General features: G+C 38.0%; 1 protein-coding gene across 1 annotated transcript; it reads right to left on the bottom strand.

Annotated features, from left to right (window-relative positions):
- Window positions 1-1,748: 1,748 nt before the first annotated feature.
- Window positions 1,749-22,975, bottom strand: CLHC1 (clathrin heavy chain linker domain containing 1). The gene is given in 12 exon segments (XM_009577785.1): window positions 1,749-1,955; window positions 3,817-3,959; window positions 5,505-5,647; window positions 12,669-12,867; window positions 13,329-13,402; window positions 13,966-14,029; window positions 14,827-15,029; window positions 17,225-17,399; window positions 18,547-18,653; window positions 19,563-19,657; window positions 21,641-21,826; window positions 22,793-22,975. Coding segments are annotated over 12 exon segments (1,779 nt in total).
- Window positions 22,976-23,417: the final 442 nt, after the last annotated feature.

The following is a 23,417-nucleotide window of genomic DNA, read 5'->3' as shown; positions in this document are numbered from 1 at the left end:
TAATGAAGGGTATTCATGTTAGTCTCTCACAGTAAAGCTATTAGTATAAATGGGACCAACTCCTAGTGCCACAGACAGCATAATGCTAAAAGGTTTAATAGACTATTTGGCAGGAGACAGACAGAATAGATTCAGCTGCTAAAACTGTGACACTGACATTTTGCCCTTCGTTACCAGTGTTCTTATCTTTCCCCATAGAAAAATAAGTGTTACATGGTGCAAGCTGTCAGTCTATCATTTTCTAGTTAGGCTGCACTACAACAGCCCTACTTCACAAAGAGAAATTTATTTCCCAGGAATATTTGTAATCTGTTGCTATTACAGATTTAATTAAATATAGCTTTAGGGCACTAATTAACATGTAATAATTACATGCTCTGACTATCCTGCACACCCATCATCTACAAAATACACAAGAATAAATAAAAAAGGGTGCACAAAGTATATACATATTGTGTCCTCGCTTCCTTCCCATTCAATTCAACAATAAAGTTCTGAAATAATCAGGCAGAGAACACCGCCCTAGAGAATAAATTGCCTAAAAGTAAAATTTTGTATCTTGACAAGTTGGAATTACACATGAGTTTTAGTATTAATTTATGGGTCACAGTTTTCTTTCCAGTCCTATTGACATTTTAAAGCACATGGGATGCATCAGGGAAAGGACATCTGAATAGCATTGTGAAGACACTTTGGATACCCTGAAACAGTTAAAAAGAAAGATGGCGGGGGGGGAGGAGGGAGGAGAAGAAAGCTGTAAATCAGATAAAAGCCAATATAAATACTGTGCTTTTCCAAATCAGAAAAGGGCCAGGCAGTTTTTTTACATCCTTCACAATTAATAGGCCAGAGCACTGTTCCCAGAATTCTCTACTCCCTCAAGAATGCTTATCTAATCCATTTTTAATCCCTCTGTGTGTTTCACCTGAGTGCTGAGAGCAAGAGAAGAAAGCTCCCACCTCTAGGCATCCCATCTTATTCTCTCCAATATTTATGAGAGTAAAGAAATGCTTGAACATATGTTGTAAAGCATGACTAAGCAAAAAAATTCATTCCTGACATACCATCACCATTACAACCACCCAAGCAATTATTTATTTGCAATTAACTGGCCTTCTGCAAGGCTTTATAAAGGTTTTATTTACCATATGCATTTGTTCCAGATAAGTCACCACTTTTGAAGTGAAGCCACATCTGGAACAAGGGATTTTTTTCCTCCTGCCATGGGCATTACCCTCTGGAATTCTGCAGTGCTTCTCCTCCCCTGTCACTAGCACTGCAAAGCCACTTCTTGCCACAACCAACCTCCAGACAGTTTCAGTTCTTACATGTAGCAATGGGTCTATTTGATGCATTACTTGTTGTTCTACGAATTTAGGAAGACATACTATGCGGTCCTTCTTAAGAGCAGCATGTAAAAAAATGTTCAGGTAATACACAAAATCAAATGAAAGGGGGCTGGACTAGATGACCTTTAAAGGTCCCTTCCACCCCAAACTATTCTATGATTCTATACCAGGTCCCAGTGACGCCGGTCTCGGCACTCGATATTCTTGGGCGCCATCTGCCGGCATTTTATTAATTATTGACACCTCTAATGACATTAAATGCCCAGGTCAAAGTTGAATGTTTTCTTCCAAAAGGCCTTCTGTCTTCCAAAGGTGGAAGTATGTTCACCCACAACTTCCAGTAGAGGTCTGGAACGCAGATCTTTCTAGTCTTCCTCCACTCCCCCGGTGGAAGTATGTTCACCCACAACTTCCAGCAGAGATCTGGAACACAGATCTTTCTAGTCTTCCTCCACTCCCCGTCATGGCAGCTAAAGGTGGGCCAGGAAGGCCACCCAGCATGGGACACAACTCCTCCCACAGGTGGAGAAACTCCAGGTAGCACCTTGGCCTTTCATTACAAGCCTGTGATCTGCAGCCAACCAGCCTGTCTCTTACACCCTTGCGCTAAAGGACAAAGTACAGCAATGTCAATCTCCATGCTCAGAAATTTCCTACCACCAACAGCAAATCATTACAGCAGCTGAATGTGACTTTTTGTCCAAGCTACTAAAATCTACAATATATTCTATTTATATTGCTGTTGTTAACCCACTATATGTCTCACACATTTAGACAACAGTTGATCCTAAGCCACAAGACATTGGTCTTGACCGTGAATATGAGACTAAGTCTGAGGTCATTCTGACCAGCAGTGAAGACTGTGATTCACCTTCTCAATAAGGGCTAAAAGTGTGCATTGTGCCAAGATCTGGACTCAAAACCATGAATGCCCGTTTCCCTGCAACTCAGAAACACATGGATGTGAGATTCCAGTTCATGCCTATTCCTAGTCTAGACATATTCTCTCTTTGCAGACAATGGCACCACACACTGTTCTAGAAAGAAAAAACTGTTGTTTGGACAGGTCTCTGTCATTCAAAACCCAATGGAATAAATACTTCTAAGAGTCAGATATTCCCATTAGGTTCAAGAGAATTAGGCGTTATTCATGTGTGACAAACAGAATCTAAATTTACAAGTGTATGAATCAAGAAGGGAATTTCCAGAAGCATTTTAGAATGAGAAGACCATTTAGCTGTCCCTCTTCAAACAAAACTTATGCCACATGTAGGCTCTGGAATGAGGAAGAAATTCAGCTCTGAAATTCTCTGCCAATGACACAAAACTCAATTTGGAAACATTAGCTAATGAAAAATACAAACAGGTTCCTACAACCACAGCTATGAAGACAAATTGAGTATACTCACTGAAGGGAAATTAGAAGTATTTTTAATAGCTGGGCTTAGCACAAGCAAGTGTGCAACTATTAAACCCTGTCATACATTTTTTTGCTGAAGGATCAACCCTAAGAATAACTAAAACCACCACTGTAACTATCTCAATGTAAAGAGGATTTAGACATGTGCAACTAATGAGGGATGTATAAATCCTCATGCATAAGAATACTTATGCCCATACTTGGTGCTAAAGGAAAATTCTGAATATAACCTCCCTATTCAAATATTCCATGAGCAGCTGCCAGTTCCTGATTGCACTTCAAATCCCAGCCCGGAATACAACTGTTGGGATTCAAATTAATGCAGCATTACTTGTCTGTGAGTCTAATTAAAGATGCAGACCTGCTGCAAATGTAAGGAAAGCCATGCTGGTTCAGGTGCGCATGACACAGCACGTCGATTCTGCATTGCTCAGGTTCACACACAGAACATTTAGTAAATCACCAGCCACCTTTCTGCTCTTCTGTCCAATCCAGTTTCAAATATCCCATAGGACAAAACTGTAATCTCCCTTGAACAGCACTTCCATAATATTCACACTGTTAAGAAATACCTCTTTATAATCAGAATAATTTAACTTTTCTGAAATTTCAGTTAATTTCAATGTTGATATGACTGTAAACAATTTCATTCATTCTTTGGGCTTCTACGTCTCCTCCTACTGAAAAGCTCAGTGAAAAGGAAGTATACAAAAAAAAAAAAAGGACTCCCCTACAGGAATTAAAAATGAAGGCGTAAAAGCTATACATCCATCAGCTGAAGGGCCACTGGATGATAGTCTTTTCTACCCAAAAAATAAAGATATGCCTGTCTTCTGACATTCCTTCAATCTTTTTTTATTAATTTGTGGTTGCTTTCTTGAGCATTCCCCGCTGTTTACCCAGAAATATCTGCATTATTTGTTTTTCCCAGCTCAAAGATTGCCTGTGCTTCCTTAAATTTCTGCACCTTCTATACTCTCCTAAGGTTCTCTCCTGTTTTTTTCTCCCATCTGAAAGTTCGGAAACAATATTAAACTTTCCCCTTACCTTTCCTCCTTCCTGATTTCCATACAGGTCTCCTCTTTCAGCTTTTCTTTCTGCATTTTCCTTTCTGTACAGCTTTTTCCTCCCTATATGCAATATACTCTGCCGGTCCCCTTTTCCTGTTCTTGAGCCATCCATTCTTTCCACTGATGAAAAGGGTAACAAAACAAAAGCAACTGTTTATGTACCTGATGACAAGAAACTTAGATTTTTATGGAATAATATCGCACGTTCATAGTACAGAGTTGCAGCTTTCCATCAATGTGAGATCCTGGATGCTCTGCCATAAGACATTAAACGCCAATTAAGTGCCTTGGATTCCTAGCACAGAATCACCACCCCTTTCACCACCTCTCATCTCCTGTTCTTTCCATAGCGCTCTCATTACAGAGTTCTTTACTTCACCTTCCAGGTGACTCCTAACTAACTTTTCTTCTGACACCTTTCCACTTATCGTACCAATCCCTACCTTGATCTAATGAAATCTATTTATTCCTCTTATGGATACTAAACACTGCATCTCATTCCAAAGTATCCCCTCTCCTGGGACTGATAAAGGAGGAACTTAGCCAACTGTTCTTTCCAAGAGATGAACTTCAAATGAGGAGGCAAGTGTAAGAACTTGAATGAATATCTGTTCTGAAGCAGTGGCAAAACCACTTCCACCCGCATGCTGCAGCCTTTGGGAGTGCTACACAGCCCAGCCCAAAGAGCATTAACAAGTCTGCTGACATCATCGTTCTGCTGCTGCCATCTCTACCTATTTTGATGGAAAAACATACAGGAAGAGGTTATGATTTCTATTACCACATTGCACAAAAGCCCTGATCATAAACGAGACTTCATTTGCAGGGTACTATATATAGAACAAAAGACAATCAGTGCTCCAAAGAATTTACTGTCTAAGATGAGAGACAACACATCTAAATTTTCTACAAGGGAAGCAATGAGATAATAACATTGGCCAACATGAGAAGTACTAATCATATAGTTGTGATCAAGATTTTTGTAGGCATCGCTGTAAGAATTCATATCAGAACTTTCAAAAAATGACTAGGAAAGCAAACAGGTTGATCCAAACAATATTATTCATTGCAATTAACAAGAAAAATCTAGTTGTCAATAGAAACTTTGACTGTAATGCAGCTTTTAAAGATTAAAATGCTTCTTTTTCATATGGATGTGTCAGACAATGTAAAGCTTTTTTGCACAAAACAGCTAACAGAACAGCAAGAAAATGCACGTGAAGGAAAACCTGGATCCTTCATAAGATGTTATAAAAATAAATGTTTGTTCGGCCAATTAATATTAATTCATTGGAAATCAGAATTGCACAGACAGAATGCAGTAAAGCCTACAGGCTACTAATGTTCTGTTACTGATGAAACAAAAAGCAATAGCTATTAAAACAAATGATAATGAAGTAGTAATGTTTAGAACTAAGAAACATTTATTTTTCATCAGTGTTACGTTTAAAGAAATTTCAGTAACAAGTCCTCACATTTAACAACTTTGATAATGATATCAATACTGCAAATGCATTTGTAGGAACACTGACGAAAAATCTGTGGGGTTGGGTTTTTTAGTATTTTCTCTGCTCCTAAAAGAGGATGATCATAGACACCATCTTCCCCTACTTGGTAAGCCAGTTACCAAAAACTTTCATATGGTGAGAGCCCTAAGATACATACCATGATCTCCTGAGAGCCAAGGGGAGAAGATGCCCCGAGTGCTGACAACGGCTGCTAGAGGTCCTACAGCTCCTCTGAAGGATGCAAGTGTGTGCCAGAACAGCTTTGCTGTTGGCCCAACACAAACCTCAGCTTGCATTTGACTAGATCAGATGTCTCATACCAAGTTTATCAGGTAAAGGCACCCAAATGACTCTTTAAGAATGCTGTTCTAGTATACAGAAGGATATTAACACTATCCAACACCAGGCACCTCAAACAATCTGCTCACCTCTTTCAAAATCGAAGAAAGGGAAAGAAGCTACTCCAAATGGGAAATTTAGAAAGAAGCTTAATTGAAGTGCTTTGAAGCAGCCTCTGGCACCCTCTCTCCATTGTCTATGCAACAACAAGGGCAAACATCTTCTCTGAAACACGTACCAATATTCTCTCTCCTCTTTCCTTCGCCCTTTCTACAGCCCCTGGGAAATCTCTCTCCTCCCACTCCTTACAGTTTCCTTCTGTGCTTTTCTGCTGCTGAATGATCTTGTTGCCTGAGCAACTGCAGCTGAGGAGGGGAGCAGGGAGAGGGTTCTGGCCCAGTTGCATGCTATCGGCAACTGCACTGCGTTCTGACCCTGCGATGCATGATAGCAATGGTAGCAGCCTCAGGAATTAACAGTTCAGCTGAGTTAGGTGCCTTGAATTGGGTGTAACCTCCTTACTAGGTGCTGGGGATTTTGCAGCCACCTTGTATTTTTGTTCAAGTATGAATAAAATAACCTAACACTCAAGACTGTCAAGCAAGTAGTTGTTTAGCTTATCCACACACACAGATTATATTCATAAAGCAGCCACATTTGTCACACTTTAATTCTGGTCCTAATGGGTCTCAGAAGTACAAATTAACTGGTAATTAATCTCTAGAATCAGAATCATCTGCTCTAGAAATTTCAGATTATTATGATGCATCTCTCTCTCCCTTTGCTCTTTTCATTGTGTATTTTAGAATTCAGAAAAGTAACCAGAACAAAAGCATCTATCAATGACCTTTCCAGATCCACTTCAGTATTTGTACTTTGCTTTCTTTTCATCTTTGCTGTCTCTTGGTATTTGAACAATATCTGGTAAAATGAGAATGTAGTCTCGGTGCTATCGCTGTACAAGAAATAATAATCTCTGCAAGATACCCAGTAGAGATTTCTTTTCTAATATTGTTTTATTGAAAAAGTTCCTTTTATTTTTTAAAAAATAGCATTCTGCTTATAAGGTTTTGTGTTCCTGCAGTATATGAAACACTACGGGTTGCCTTCCCCCTCCCACAATGGTTTATGATCAAAATTACTGTAATTAACTACTTGCTGCTCTGCTGATTGCAGGAGGGAGGGTGTGCAGTTTTCCCTGCATTTGAGCGAAGTATCACTTTGAACATAAAGCATGGAATTGTCTGCGTTGATACTCCTTAACAGATGTTAGTACGAGTCTTGTTGAAAAAAACCAAAACCATCAGGGATTGCAGACCTAAATAAGTGTAGCTACTACAGCATTTCACTCTTTTTTTTATTATTATTTTGCTTTTACTTCTGAAGTAGAAACTTAGATGTTCCAGTTACATCAGGGGTTAATGGTGAGTTACTGGAAAATTATTTGACCCTTTAAATTTCATATCAATGTGAGCTTCATTCAAAATTAATTTACTCCAGCTTATCAAATCTGCCTTCAGCAGCTGCATGCTTGCTAATTCTGTCCCCTGCACTGTATTTATAGCACTTTATTTGGGTTTTGGACTATATTTATTTTTGTTGAACATAAAATAGTGAACAACTGGAGTTTAAGCTTGACAGAACCCAACCACAAAAGCTCAGAAACTAATACTTCATTTTTTTGCTCTGTTATCTTCAGAGATAACCTGCTTCCACTTTCAGCTATCCAGCAGAATAGTCAGAGTGAGTATCACTGGAGCAAAACACAGTCCAGAATTTATGGTTTACTAAATTCAGTGAGAAGTTTTAATTAACGAAGTCTGGAGCTCTGTGACTAGATAAAAGATTCCATCAACTCATTTGGAATAAAACTATCAGGATTTCTCAATGTATCTGGAAGTTTCAAAACCATCTGTCAAAACAATGGTAATACATCTAGGACATAAGTAATTGTGCTTGGAAGAGCTTGGATAATTGGTCAGGTACATCCAGTGCTGCCTCTTCAATAGCTCTTTCTGACTAATGGCTTCAGCAATGATGCAAATCAGGTGACTGCACATACAGCTTTCAAAACAGAAAGGAGGCTCACAGAGTCATAAAATTTAGTGAAGGAAAAGGCATAAGGCCAAACATCCTTAGTGTGACTCACGGATTTCAGTGGGATTACAGAAGGATGGAAATAGAACACATTTACTGTATTAGGTCACAATGCTAATATCATTAATCTTCCACCAGTGAAAGATTGCTCCCTACCTTTCTGTGATTTAAAGTATGAGGATGATTAGCCCATGGGGATACAAGAAAGTGAGAAGAAAAAAAGTGAAATAATGGGAAGAGCCTGAAGAAACAACATAAAAACATATTGAAAAATGGAGTATCTTAACTTTCCTTAAAAGGTCCTAATGAATATCGCTGATGGACTCTTACCAATATAAACCCTTATCAATATCTTTATCATTTATCTGTTTATCAATACAAACTCTTTTATACTGATAATCCTCTACCTGTGATTTGCATTTGGTGAAAGCTCTATCACAAAATTTTATTTTGCTTTTGATAACTTCAGAAAACCAAACTCTCACATCACATAAGAGTTTTGTGATTAAAGCAGCAAAAAGCTATCTAAGTTACAGCCATCTCCTTCTCTCCATAAAACTTGCCAGAGTAACATAAAAAAACCAATCTCACAAAGACAAGAATGCAATAAAAATAGTATTACCACTTCTTTAAGCTCTAATGAAATTTCTTAGCGGGGGGTGGAGCAAAACTATCTTATATGTGGTAAGGGCACTCACCTGGGAAGTGGATCTTGGATGGGCTTTGTACTTTTTCCAGTGAATAATGAATTAATTTAAAGATAGAAGAATTCCAAGAAGCACAAAGCACAGCTTATAATTTCCTTCTGCAGGTAAGTATCCTGGGCACTAGGCTACGTAACTAACCTCACAACATCTTCTCTCATTCCAGTATCTTTAATCTCCCATTCAGCACCTATCTTTTAAAAGCCTAATTTCTTCCTTAAATCAAGGTATAAATCTGTGGCTGACCTTTGTGAAGTTTGCATTTGAAGGAGGTGAGTACAGCACACCGGCCAAGTAGAGATAGGAATTAAGTTAGCTAGTCAGAGCTTGGCAATAATAAATTGCATAGGACCACGATGCTGTGTACCTGTCAATTTTGTTCATTCTTGAAGCATTTTTAAAACTCACAACCACTTTATTATATTTTGACCAGACTGTTTTATCCAAGTCAAAGTCTGTCAAACGCTGGGAGAACGATAAATTCTGAGTTTGATTAATAAATACCGGAAAAAAGAAATGTGAGTACTGCCAGTATCAAAAATGTTTCAGAATCTCTTACCAGTGAGGTGACAAGACAGCTCTCCTACCTCTCCTTCTGTGAAACTGGGTAATTCTTCAAAATAATGTCTGAAACTGGGGACACAGTTTTGTAAGGAATGGATTTTTAAACTTGCTTAAGCATTTACAGATGTCTCTAGCTTTTTGAAATTCCATCCCTTCTTTATATGTAACTTTGGGTGTTTGAATATTACTAAAATACTATTTGGCTTTTACAGACACTTTGGGTAAAAGTATATTGTCACCTTGCTAAATAGAGTTTTTAAGATGTTTTTTATTTTTTTCAAGATGAAGTGACTGAAAATTCTTGAGGTTGCTGAATAAAACCCACAGATCTAAATCGCTTTAAATCCCAACAGATGAATAGCAACTGATTCTTGGATTGGGAGACAGCAAGTTCTTCTGAAGGAAAATATGGCACATAAGGCAACACCAGTACAGTCCTCCCCAGTAATAGCTGTGTTTGCTCTAGAAAGTATACATTTGACACTGCACTTGCATTCTTATGTAGCATGATTTCTAAAACTTCCAGACAACACTTAATACACAACAGCTAGCAAGTAAATAGGCCAACTAAAGAAGCACGTACCTCAGGCCTGCCATTTGATCATGTATCCTTGCTAGAAATCACTTCCGCACAGTAAAAATGGCTATAAAGAAAAAGAGCAAAATTTTGTGGTTTAGCCCATCACTGTCTTGTTCGATTTAACAAGCACTTTCATTTTTCAGCTGCTGCAAATATTAAACAAGAACCATGAAATCACTGTGGGGAGTATCGCAGTTACATCTGCACTGCTTTCCTGTATGATGTCAGCTTTTGTGCAGTAAGAATGTCAGTGATCTTTTCATTCATTGTTTTCATCCTTTTGGTCAACAGTATGTTACGCTGTAAATCAAATTACAATATATACAGTATATCTGAGGTCAAACACTTACCCCGTCTTATCTTATAACCAGTGTGACAACTAATCAGATAACGATCTTTTGTCACTCATTACATGTATAAAAAATAACACCATTAAAATTAATATACATTAATATACAGCAAAAAATGAAATGAAAAAATTGAACCTGAAGGTTTCAGTAGGCATAGCAATGCATAATAACAAATCAATTTTCATCTAGCACGGACTGTCCATTTTTTCCATGAAGGTGTATTACCGGCTTTCTTTTCCCAGCATACAAAATATATTTGGCCATTCTTTCTGATCCCTTGTTTATGCCTGGTATTGAATTATACTTTAAGTTTGAACTTTACAATGCAAGTTGGTCACAAGTAAAATTCTAGACTTCATAACTAAATTAAATAAGTGGGAAGAGAAATGGCTATTGACCTCTGCATTCATCATGTGTGACAACACCAGACTCTGGAAAAAGCTCTCCTATGGAATTCTCTCCTATGGAATTCAACTGCTCTGCATTTCATAATCAAAAAGTGCAGAAGTCTGCAGTGACTCGGGTGGTGTCAAGCTGAGTTAAGGAAAACATCAGGTGTCAATAATGAATACTCTAGTTCAGCTACAAAAATAACAGTCTAGACAGCTAAAACAATCTGAATCTGGAAAACAAACATTTCATGCTCCCTGCATTTCTTATAAAACCAAGCAGTCTCCAAAGTATACTAGCCTGTATTTGCAAACAGCGTGCAATATTTTTTTTCCAATCATAAGCACTTGCTTGGGGCTCTATTCTGTGGATGTGCTGTGTTCAGAAATCCCACAGAAGCCACCAGTGTTGACTTTTTCACCTGACTGCTCTTGGAGTATCTGCATCAGCATATATGTTCATAATGGCAGGATTACATTAATTTCAATAACATCAATAGCAAAAAGCACTAAAAGGGAAAACTACATTCTTAATTTGTAGTTCACCCTCAGTAATTCTGGGAAAATGTACTTGAACATTAGTCAAAATTCAGCTGCAATCATATGTAAAGCAGACATCGCCCAAGTTATTTATTCCTGAACACGTTCTTTAAACTGAGGCTTTAATGTTTTAAATCTCTGTTCTCACAATCTTTTGACAGTATCACGTCTTTCTCCTGCAAATAGGATTACATTAACTGCCCTTTGATCTTTAAAAATGCTAGAAATTCCTTCACAGCATAGCAGATGGAGTATAGAAAATGCTACATCAGATTAAAAAAATCTGACCTAGGAAAAGATGCGATCAGCTAAGACAACTACAGAAGCATCCTGGCAAGGCCCTACTTCACAGGGTCACAGAACTTACCTTTTTCTACAGCACTGAACACACTTCAAGCGCTGCTAAACTGTCCAGTCCTTGATAGATTTGAATCACTCTTGAGGTAGAAGTTCTAATGTCCATTACAAAGTGTGGATCCCTAATAAAACTTGCATAAATTGCAAGCTCTTCAGAGCAGTAATAATTCACAAGCACTTGGAAAGAGACTACTAAGTGGCAGACATTACTAGAAAAAAAATATTTAACACTAATTTATTTCAGAAAATATCTCTTCATTTATATAGTTAACTTAAGGGTTATATTTACAGGACATATTATTCTACATGTTGAAAACTGAACTTGCATACCTTCCCTGTTCCGCATCCACATAATACTTACAATATCTGTAGACTTGTAATTCTTCTCTTTTAAAGAAAGTTTTCTTGTGAATCCTAACTCTGCAGATTCATCCGTATAATAAATTTGGCCCACCAGCTTTTAAAAAGTGCCAAAATGTATTAAAACTGAAACAAAACAGCAGTAGTCATATCTAGCTTAATTATAGAGATGCCTGTTATTTGGGAACATGTAGCACAGCGACAACAGTAAATGACATTCAGTATTCCTCCTGTTTATACTGGTTGTGGGCCGAGAGCTAAAAAGAGGCTCTGCCAACATGCACCCAGTGAATCTGCTGGCGTAGGACTGCAGCTGGACATCTTCCTTTCCCCAAGACTGAATTACCCATCTCTTAATAATCAGTCTAAGCTAAGTTCCCGTACTGGCTCTTACAGTGTAATATGGTCCTCAAACCCCACAATTCCCACAGCAATCCAAGGAGCAGGTGGATGCATGTAACTGAAGCCTAAATTTGTTCTAAGTAGACATTTGTTGTATTTTGGCAGGATTTGTTAGATTATCTTGATACTATGACCTGCACTATGACTCTAGCGATGCAAGCCTTCTGGCCCATCAGGAAAAAACCAAAAAGACCAAGGCATCAGGGTACATTTACACCGCACAATGCCCTTTGTCCAGCTCCCTCAGAACGATGATCCACTCAGAGCAGTTTCCCTTACCCACGCTGATTCTAAACCCTGTGCAGTATCTCCCTCCAGCATATACTAAAGGGTATATGTGACATACTGAAGCTGAGAACAGGATGGAAAGTATATACATACCGTTACCATACCACACCAGAGTACAATACGCCAACTTTCTTCTACACTGAGAATACATTTCCAGTTAAACAAAATATAAACGTGCACACATTCTCACACAGACATATTAAAAGGGACAAATAACTGATATTTGATGGTAAAATAATTCTCTGCACTGTTTCCACACGTTTAGTGTTTACTACGGTTCATACAAAGAGCCCGAAGGCTTCTCGCTTGACTGCTGTAAGAGCTCCCTCTGTTGTAACATAGAAAAACTACCAGAAAACATGTTCCGTTATCCTTGCATCTTTTTCATCTTCAAGTGGTGAACTTTCAAACACTCCATCCTGCGAGGTGAGAATCGACACGATTTTCTGAGATAACCTTTCATGGTTATTTTCTGCACAAGCAACTGCTATCTTATTCCAGTCTTCCAAAGTATAGACGGTATCATTTAGAATAACCTGTTCCAACGCATCTAAGAAAAAAACAACCGCATTTACAGATCCTACATTTGCCCTAATAAGCTTTGTGCTATTCATATTAAGCATACTGCACAAATCATTCACTGTTTTTATAGACAGATTATAAATGACTGAGTTAAAAAAAAAAAAAGCAAGCTGATCAAATTAAAGACCCATACGAAAAACAGTGTTTATTTTAACTGAAAAAGTTTTCAGGCCAAAATCCCCTATTGCACTCAAAATCACTTTGGAAACCATAATTGCAATAGAATGACAGGGGAGTTGCAGGCACTGAAGTTAAGGGCAGTCAACTGGAGCAAGACACAATAAGCACAATAGATGGAAATAACCATCCCTGATGCAGAAAACCTAATTTTCAGAAATACTATCTTTAAATTTAAGCACTTTTCCTGGCTAAGTCCAGGCAGGTAAGTAGTAGTTTGTCTGCAGAGTAGTTTCAGGACCTGGCACTTGCTGCCCATGTGGTCTGTTGCAGCTGTCTGCCCTTGGCTTGAGTTCATGCTGCCTGAAGAGCTTCTGCCGCTGCATCTGGCAGTATAAAAAAAAGTCCCTCTGAAAACTTACAAACCTTACAACAAAGTAGGACTTTGCTTATTTTTTTGTGTCCTAAGCAGTAAGTGCTGAAGTTGCAGGTTGCCCACGAGCCAGCCTATAGAGGCTCTGCTGGAAGCAAGCAAAGTGCTGCAGAGTTATTTCAGTGGCAGGGTTGTCCCACGGGGGTGCTCTGTGCAACAGCACAGACTGAACCTGTGTGCGAGGGCAAGCAGGACGGGACCACAAATCTGACGCAGTGACCCTCATCCCTGCGGGAGCTCCAGAAGATGCGAGAATGCACAGTTCAGCTCACTGTGAAGGAAAAGCTTTTACTCAGATCACATTATAAAGCAGGAGCACTGAATCCAAAGTAATTTATAGGCTGAAATGGGAGTGGAATTAAAATTTCAAGTTTGAAAGTTTGTTACTAAAATTTTGCTGTGCTTACTTTTCTTGCACATTTCCTCCAATAGCTCAAAACTATGCCTTTTGTGATCAGCTGAGACAAAAGACAGACTGTAGCCTCCATAGATGAAAATAGTGGTTTTCAAATCCACTGTTGACTGAGACAGTGAATTAATGCAGTGCTAGGACAGTCTTCCAACATAAAGAAGTAATCATCTGAAAAATTAAATACGAAGATTATTATGTATTTGCGTATGGTTACCTCTCCCTTTCCTCACCATAAAAACCCCACAATGATCTTGACTGATTTCCCTGAACACTGTGGAAAAGCTAGAGGTGACATTAAAATCTAACCTTCTTTTACTTGAAAAAAATACATATACAGAATATTTTTTTCCTGTTATTATTTTAGAAATCTCATAGAATGAGAAAATCAACAAACCCTAAAGAGATGATCACCTGAAAATCCTCACTTAAAATGATCTGAAATATGTCCAGGAAATAAAATAAGTATGAAAAACTAACTTAACTGAGCAACAAGAGTCTAAGCAAGAATACATATAGGATTAAAAAAGGACACTGCCAGAAAGCAGCTAAGTAGAAAGGAACCTACGAAAGAACACAGGGCACCCTTCCCTCCTTTCATCATTTGATTAACGAACTCATGATCCACCAGAGAGGGACAACCTTGGTTTTAGAACTGTAGGCTCCGAGAACCCCCACAGCCTCCTACTGGGGTCCTTGCCAAAATGCTATGGAGATTTTCTAGCAGGTGTACAAAAAGTAATTCCTTGCTTCGTCAGAGCATGCATGTATTGATATTATGGTAAAATACATGGGGACATTTTAACAGAGCTCTTGATACCTTGGTAAACACAATGACAAAAGTTCAGATATTTGTATTCACTTCAAATGCTTTCTATTCAAATGTGGTCCAAAACATCACTGATAAACCTGAAACAAATATATTGTAGAACAATCATTAAAGACAATACAAGAGCCTTATTATTTACCTAAACAAAAATGCTCCAGTTGCTGAATATAAGTCATTGCTCCAGAAATTTGGCCCCTTTTACATAGGCACAGAGCAACTTTTTTGAGTGTGCCAGACTGACCGTACATGACCTGAGCCAAAGCCAGGCATTTTGACTCATTGCTTGGTTCCACCTTCCCATAGTCATAAATAGTATCTCCTACCGCCTCAGAAAAGGTGAACGTGAAGAAGACAAGGTAATAAAACAAACCAGCGTTACTAATGTGTTCTGTAACTTTGGAATATTTCAAAACAAGCTACAACAAGTGGATTGTGTAGATGGGCATATTTCTGCAGGTGTAAGTATTAAACTATACCCCTTTCAGCTCTTCTGCCCCTCACACAGCCTTAACTCCCTATATTTGAGAAAGTAGCCTCTTCCTTCTTTTCTTTAATCTCCCAACTGCAGCAGAGAGGGCTCTAAGAGCACTGAAAGCAATAGGAAGCGATGTGACACTTCTTTCAGGGATTACTGCAATTCCAGTTGCTGGCAGCTGGGACGAACAATTGCAGCCTTTCAGTGTTCCTGGACCCGGGAGGTTGGTTTCAGGAATAAGGAAATGCTTGTGCTGTTCCCAAGCTATGATGGAGCAGAGCGGCTGTTGCTGTGTGTTCCACAGCACAGCCTATGGAAGCAGATCTACACAGTACTGGCGGTATTTGTAATTTTTGTTGTCAGTCTCACAATAAACTCAGAAGAACACGTCAAAAAAAGCGAGTTTTAGAAGCCTAGTCAGATTTCCAGGGATTATTAGAAGAACAGAAAATGGCAACACCCTGAGGCATTTAGCTTGCTATCTAACTTCACATTTTCTCTAAAGTACAAAGAAGATTCAAAGAAAGAGTGGAAAAAATTTTGTCACATTAACAAAACCAAGCTATTTTGTAGTATAACTCTCAGAAGTAGCTCAGCTAGCTTTAACACTTTCCTAAGAAATTCTACCTAAGGACACAGGAATGGGAAATAGATAAAATTCTACAGCGGCACAATAGTGTGGTAATTATTATATAATATAGTGCAGCAAAACAGTGTGGCAATTATAGGGATTTATACTGTCAAGTGTTATGTACCCTATCTGCTACGGGTGTTGCTACCAGTTTTGCCTACAATCTAAGTGGTTTGGGATTTATTTATTTATTTATTTTTAGTATTTGCAAAAGACACTTAAAATCAGTACAGAACTTCATAGTTTTAGAATAGGAGGTAAATCTCCTATTTACCTATACAAACAAGGCATCATTATGTTTCAGTAACAAGAGTATTTCTCAACAGGCTTCTGCAGCAAAGAATTAAAAGCAATTTGCAGATTCCTGACTACTGTGAATATCTGTAATACTTGAAACTAGAAACTACAGCTGCTTTTCGCTCTTCCACCCTAGAAGAACTAAGCTGTTGTCTACTAACATTGCATTCAGTAATATTTTATGATTCCCAAGGTGGTCATAAAGCATGGCTTCAGAAACACTGTTTCAGTGTGATGATGTCACTAGCTAGGTCTTATTACTGTAAGAACAATGACGACTTCAGCATGTCAAAAGAGCAGGCTGTAACAGGTTTTTTGCATTAGTAGGATAGGTTATGGGTTAGGACTGAAACAAAGAAGTGATATTTTGATCCTGGCACAAGGTGGTTTAGAATCTCAATTTAAAACTAAAATATGGGCTAGCATTAAAGAATGCTGTGCTCTTCTCGGGATTCTTTCAGCAGAGAGGCAACCATTATAGTTAATTTAATACCAGACTGTTCTAGTAGGATTTTCACCATTTCAAACAAATCTACACTGGATTAGGAAAACGTATCTCTGACAACTTAATGTCTTCTCCAAATCAAAAATGCAGAAACAGACGCATTTCTAGAAATTCAAATATCATTGTATCCTATCCCCATAAATGCAAAAACAGAGGTCAAGTGCAGGCATAGGGTTTACCGTTTAAGCCTCTTTTTAGTGTAATTGTGTTTGAAACTGTGGATCTGGTACTGATATCAACAATAAAATGAAAGAAATTAATATCCTAGTTATTACGTTTTTTTAATTCACAGACGGCTGTGAAAATCTTACATCCATATGGTTTTTAGGTATAGTGTAAGAGAAAAGAGTCTCAAACAAAACTGGAGTCTACAATGCTGTAAGAAGGGCCAACAGCAACCAAACCAAAACGTGTACTTCAGAAGGAGCTGTTGATATTGCTTGTTTGCTCCAAGCTTGCATTGAAATTAGGATTTAACAAAAGAATAAAAAAAGACATCCATTAATGTATTTTTGGTTGTGTTTTGTTTGAAAGGATTTACTTTGAAGAAAAGGCAAAGCCTCATGACTTGGGAAGTAATGGAGGATGGCATACCCCTCCATGAATCTCAGTGCAGAAGAACCACATACCTTTGCTGTTTAACCCAACGTGTTACTAGATTTAATTGCTTTTCAGACAACGCACATTTGATTGCTTCCAGAGTTATGGCTGACCTTGGAAGGTGTCCAGCTGCAGTACTTGAGTTTATCAGAGTGTCAAAATACTTCAGCAAAGGGAGATTTCTTCCTTTAAGGCAGCTAACAGCTAAAGGGATGAAAACAAAAGTCATTGGCTGAGCACCCAGAAAAGTATCTTTCACTATTTAAGACTTCTTAAGTTTTAGACTTTGTTTGCTGATACCCATCAAATGCCTCTGTCAAAATTCTTACTAAATCTTTTGTGAGGTTGAGCCATATCAGATGCTTCGTTAATTACTCCAAATGAAGGTTGTTCAAAACTGAAGGCAGAGGGTTCGTGACAGTATTTTACCATTGACAGGTAATGGATAAATCTTGGGGGGGTGGGGTGGGGGGTGGTGTCTTTAAAACATACAGTTTTTCAAGTGAAAATACAGAAAATATAATATCTGCTGCTAAGATTACAAATTTTGTAATATTGTAATTCAGATCCTGAATCACAGTTTTTCTCCCAGTTATTGCTTTAAAAACTTGAACAAAAGCCAATAAAATATGCAGAGAAAAAAAAAACCACGCTGATCTTGTAAAATTCAGCAATGCCTCTATGGCTCCTTCCAACAGAAGGACAAAATACTCCACAGCTTCTGTCTCTGACATCATCAGTATCACTGAATTTTGTGTTTCCAAATGTAAACAAAAACATTGAGAGGAAGATGAAATTATAAAGACTATTTTGCATTTATCTGGGATATTTAAAATCATCAGTAGTTTTTATATACCTTAGATTTCAGAAACTGATTTTAATTAATCTAACTAGAATATTGCTTTATGACTCAAAAGACTAAGCTTGAGTAATTAACACACATAACAGTAAGGACTGGACTTTCAAACTAGTGGGTTGAACTTTGCTCTTGTCTACTGCACATAATTTATCAGTAGAAATAAAAGAGTTTCAGCACTGCGTTAGGAACAGCTTTATACCAGACCTTAAGACCACTGCTTAACCCAACACCTCACCAACAGTAAGAAAAGCAATGGTTGTGAGTTAGCTATCTCCCTTTCTGCCTCTTAGGGCATGTCCTTAACATACAACAAAGGAGGGGGGAAAAAAAGCCCTACAGCTTTTCTTATCTTCAAGTTGGAATATTAAACATAAGCTTCAAACCCACACAAACAATTCTCATTTGATAAATCCCAAATTCTTAAGCACTGAAATGACTAGACTAACATCAACTAAAATCCTGTAAGAATGGACCCAATTATCAAGTTCTTACATTTAAGATACTTCAGAGCTTCTTCATTACAGAGAATTCCCCTAGGAGAGTTTACTGCATAAGTTGCTGCAGCATCATACTGACCACTTGAAAGTAATTCACTGAAACTAGGAAAGAGGAAGAACAAAAAAACACAGAACATGATACCTGTTATACAAACACTAAATAAATACACATGTACATACATAAAATGGTTGGCTGATGGTATAACAATCTAGTCCAGAAGCCCAAACACTGAGAATACACAGCTTTAAAATATACATATTTAAACCTAGTATATCTTCATCACACCATTTTCCAGTATGAACCAGCAATTTTGTTTCCACACGTCCGGTTACATCTCTTCTGCCTCATTACCTAGTGCTTCTGACAGTGTCCGCAGTGCAAACTTTGAGAAACCTAGGAGGGATTCATCTGCAGGCAACTGGAAAGAGAAATGAACTATATTTTAATATATGTCTTGTAAAAGATTGTGATTTGGGAAGGAGTAATCTAATTAACCAGTGGCCAGAAACAGGAGTTATTTCTGTGTAACAGTTACACAGCAGGCTATATGAGAAGAGTTGATGAACTAATTCCTATCTTAATATCAAGAGATTATATTAGCAATGAGATCAAGGCACCTAGAAACAGACAGTTGCATTACTGGGATTTTCAAAAGCATCTAATGTCCAATTTCCTCCAGGCATCTCGACACTTTTGAAAAACCCTCAAATTGTACATTTTCATCTGTACAGCTGCACAGAAATGTATTTAAGATTAGCTTGTCAGTTTTCACAACACATAGAACAGCTGATCTCTTCAATTTCAGTCCCTTTAGAAAAAGGGCCAAAGAAGAACCTCTGAAAATGGATAAACAATTGACTTAATGTGCATGGCTGCAACGCCAGCACATTTTACAAACACCAAAAGGGTCACAAAAAGAATGCGTCCTGGAAGGACTGCATTCAGTATGATGTATTAACTATGATATTGCAAACTGCTAATGCAGAGCACAATAACCATATTCTTTTTACCTTTCAAAATATTCAAGTGAATCTTCAGCCATTTTACTAGGTACACCAAGAGCTGAAATATAAGACATGGCAGTGTAGGATAACCACATTACTATCTCAACAAGCAAATCAGAGTTAAAAGTGTTAAAGCATTTAAAAATGAAAACAACAAACAACAAAACAAACAACCATGCACTTCATCAACGGATACATTTATATGAAAACCTATTTTTTAAAAACTTAGAAATTTTTTTTTTTTTTTTAAAGAACTGAAACAATCTGCTTAAGCAGATGATTGTTTAGGAAACACCTTTTACAGCATCAGTGAAACTCAGTTTTCCCACCAGTTCCCTCAAAAGTTACCAGACAGAAATAACAGATACCGTCTTAAAGACCAAACTCTTAGTCCACTATAGCTGACTCTGTAGTCTCGCACTTTCATTCTCGATTGTTTTGACATTTCATTTTTAATGATTTTACCTCTTTCATTTTTATTTTTCGTGATCTGAGAGGAGAGATCTTGCAGGATGACAATCTTGTCCGATTTTGCCCAGGCAGAAATAGCATTTGCAACTAACAAAATTCTAGCATATCTGTGAATAGTTAGAGGGAAAGATGTATGTGATCAGCACAGTTAACCAAATCAAGAAATCTTTATCATAGTATCAACAGTATGTATGTTAATAATTGATCAATGTATGGAACCTCAATCCGTAAGACAAAAAAGAAAGTCAACGTGACTTTCGTTGAACGGAACACATCTAAATTAAAAATATTTGCAGATGTGGACTTGAACCTGAGCTTCAGCTTTTCTTTCTTTGCTTCAACTGTGTCTTGTAAGGCCAGTAAGTGCGGGAGTTCTTGCTCTAACTTAGCCTTTTTCTGCCGAGCGATATACTTTTTTCCCCTTTCCCACACCCATCTGTATTACTGAGTGAGATGTTTAGAAAGAGAATCCAAGTTGAGTGATTCTTCCACACTCAGGCCTGTGGGAGAAGAAAATGCCTTTCATGAGCTCCCAGCTGTGGGCAGTCAAGGCGGCTGGTAACAGTAACACAGGCTGCGCCTCCCCTCATGGGTAGCTTCCCACAACAGCAAAGACCTTCTGAATATATTATTCTCCAAGCCTGGAGACCACACCTCCCTATTTCTACTGTGTCACTGCTGTTCTGCGTTCCAGCAAACGGATCTGCATTTTGCTGATGCATTGCACTATTCTGGGTGGCTTAGTTTTCAGTTTTTTGTTTGTTTTGGTTTTGTTTTCATATTACTATTTTTATAAAGTATTTAATCTAGAAGAAACACTCATACCAGCAGAATATTGCATTTACCTGGGATTGGCTTAAGAGGATGTGCTGTTTTCTCTGAGGTGCCAAAGGTTTCCGAGGGTTCCTTTCTTACATTATAAATTTCCGATATTATGTTTTTAATTTTTGCAGAATTCTTCTGAATAGCTTTTATTCTGGAGGGTAAAAAAAAAAAAAACACCACCACACAAAAAAAACCCCAAAACGTAAAACAGGAGCTGTTACCTTGTTCTCTTTATGCATTAGGTTGCAAGGATATCAGTACCAAAAGTTGTTGAACTAGGCTTGCTGCCACACTGTTCTGCTGCTCTCAGTAAAGCCTGTCCCCCCAGTTTGCCATATTATTCTAATTCAGACTGCATATGGCATGATAACTGGCTCTCTTGAGAATCCCATTACGTACATGCAGCTACATAACAATACTTCCTCGATATAAGACAGCAAATGAGAAAAAGTGAGCCTCACTTTGAGGCTACGCTGTTTTTACAGCTGGAGAGAATCTGTCTGTGTTTAACTTCCAAGCCTGATCCTCCAGTTTTTCTGCAAGCAAAGCCGTTGCTGATTACACCTCAAGTTTGACTGCACAAGAATCAGCACCAGCATGTGAAAAGCACAAATCTAACACCACATTAGCAAGGTTTTACACAATCATTGGCAGCTTCCATATAAAAATAAAACAAGAATTGAAACATTTAAAAAATATAACTGAGAGAAGCCAGCTACAACTGAATTATTCATGTCCTAATTAAACCTACATATTTTGCGCTAAACATTATTAGAGATAACTTATTCATGTTCAAGCTCCATTGCTCTTTTCCTATAGCATAATAGAGTTGTGGACTCAGATTCCAGAGCTTTTAACCTCCCACGAACCAAAAATGCATTTCTTTGGCCATTCTTCATTCTGGCAATAAACGCCTCATATTCCTGTTTGACTGAAGTCAGGATGTTCTTGTATGTAGTAATGTAATCTATTATCTGTGAATGTATTTTTGGACACGATATTCATAGGGAGAGAATGAACAGAAAACACTTTCTGGAACTTTCTAATAAGCGTGACAGGTTTAAAATAAAATGAATAGACAAAATAATACTCCTTAGAGCAAGCTCCATAGCGCTGCTCTAATAAAATAAAAAACAGCCCCAAAAGCAAGTAACATTGTTCAAGATGATGAAAATACAGAAAAACTTTACATTGTGAAAGACAGCCTCTAAACTTACCTTCAGATTTGATAATCATAAGCATTATTAAAATCTAAGGCAATCAGCACTTATTTGGACAGCTCATGTAATAAAAGATATTTTCTCTAGATGGGCACTAAATGTCCTTAGCACTCACAGGTGTGGAAAACCAAAGGCGCAAGCGCTGTGCATTTTAATATCTTAAAACAGTAGTCCAACTCAAGATTTAAAAGCAGACCCAGTAACCCTTATTCCTACCCATCTCGAAAACTAAGAATCTTTATTTATTCTTGGCATCTCCCATCTCAGTCAGTGTCTGAAAAAGGCAGACACAATCAGGCAGACAGGAGTCCTTCAGGAACTTCAGCAGTAACTTTTTAGCCGAACTGAAGAGCCATTAATGCTAATACAGGGCATACGGGGTATATGTCATGGACATATTTAGTTATGCAGATTTTCTCCTGTTTTAGGACAGCTTTATAAGGCTTTATCATTTCAAAGCTGCCATAAAGTTAAGGAAAGTGGTTATCAAGCATGAACCCTACTGTAACTTCTGGTAGTATGAATTCATCGTAGTGGCTTCTATGCGACTGCAGAGGCACAAAAAACAGCTGAAAATATACCAATCCTTAATTTCTGTAACTACACCAGCAGGTCACAATCGGTCTGTTTATACCTTTTTTCCCCAGAAGACAAGGAAGCAGCAAAACACTTTTTACTTATTAACTATTGTTCATTGCTCATTTACCTGAAAAATGTTACCTTGTCAAATGCATTACTGTATATAATGTAACACTCCTCAGATGGTCCTTGCTCAGCTCAACCCATTTTCTCAGTTTCTGTTAAGATATATGTTCACACACCCTCCAGAAATCTCCTGTCCTTCCCAAAAAAGGGCGGGAGGGAAGACAGAATGTTCCTCTGCTCCCATGCAATGTTTGGCATAGCAACCTAGAACCTTTCTTACACAAAGTCTAAACCTCTTTCCTTTTCTGTTCAACAACTGCCTCAGATCAAAACCTAGAAAAGGAGTTGAAATTGTTAAAAGAGCATCAGCTGATACTCATGTATACAAGCAAGTCTCCATTCTGCCTTATCCCTTCTCATATTCAATTCATAAGCATAAAACCACCTAACAAGTAATTTCCAAATTAATGTGACTCTCAGTGCTCCTCTATTCCTAACTTACCTATGGCTTTTCTAATTCTAAAAATATTTGCCCTAGAAACCCAGATAAATTTGTCATTGATCTTAGTGAATCTGCAGGAGGCAAGGTAGCTGTAGGACGTTTTTAAACTGCCTCCACGGGGCTAGACCGTGGCGAGGACACCGATTTCTGTCATTTCACGCTGCAGACCTGTGGAGACACAGCTACCTAAAAAACCCG

The sequence above is a fragment of the Fulmarus glacialis genome, unplaced genomic scaffold (assembly GCF_000690835.1).
Source record: "Fulmarus glacialis isolate BGI_N327 unplaced genomic scaffold, ASM69083v1 scaffold4885, whole genome shotgun sequence".
Classification (NCBI taxonomy): domain Eukaryota; kingdom Metazoa; phylum Chordata; class Aves; order Procellariiformes; family Procellariidae; genus Fulmarus; species Fulmarus glacialis.
This window is presented reverse-complemented; position numbering and strand designations above follow the sequence as displayed.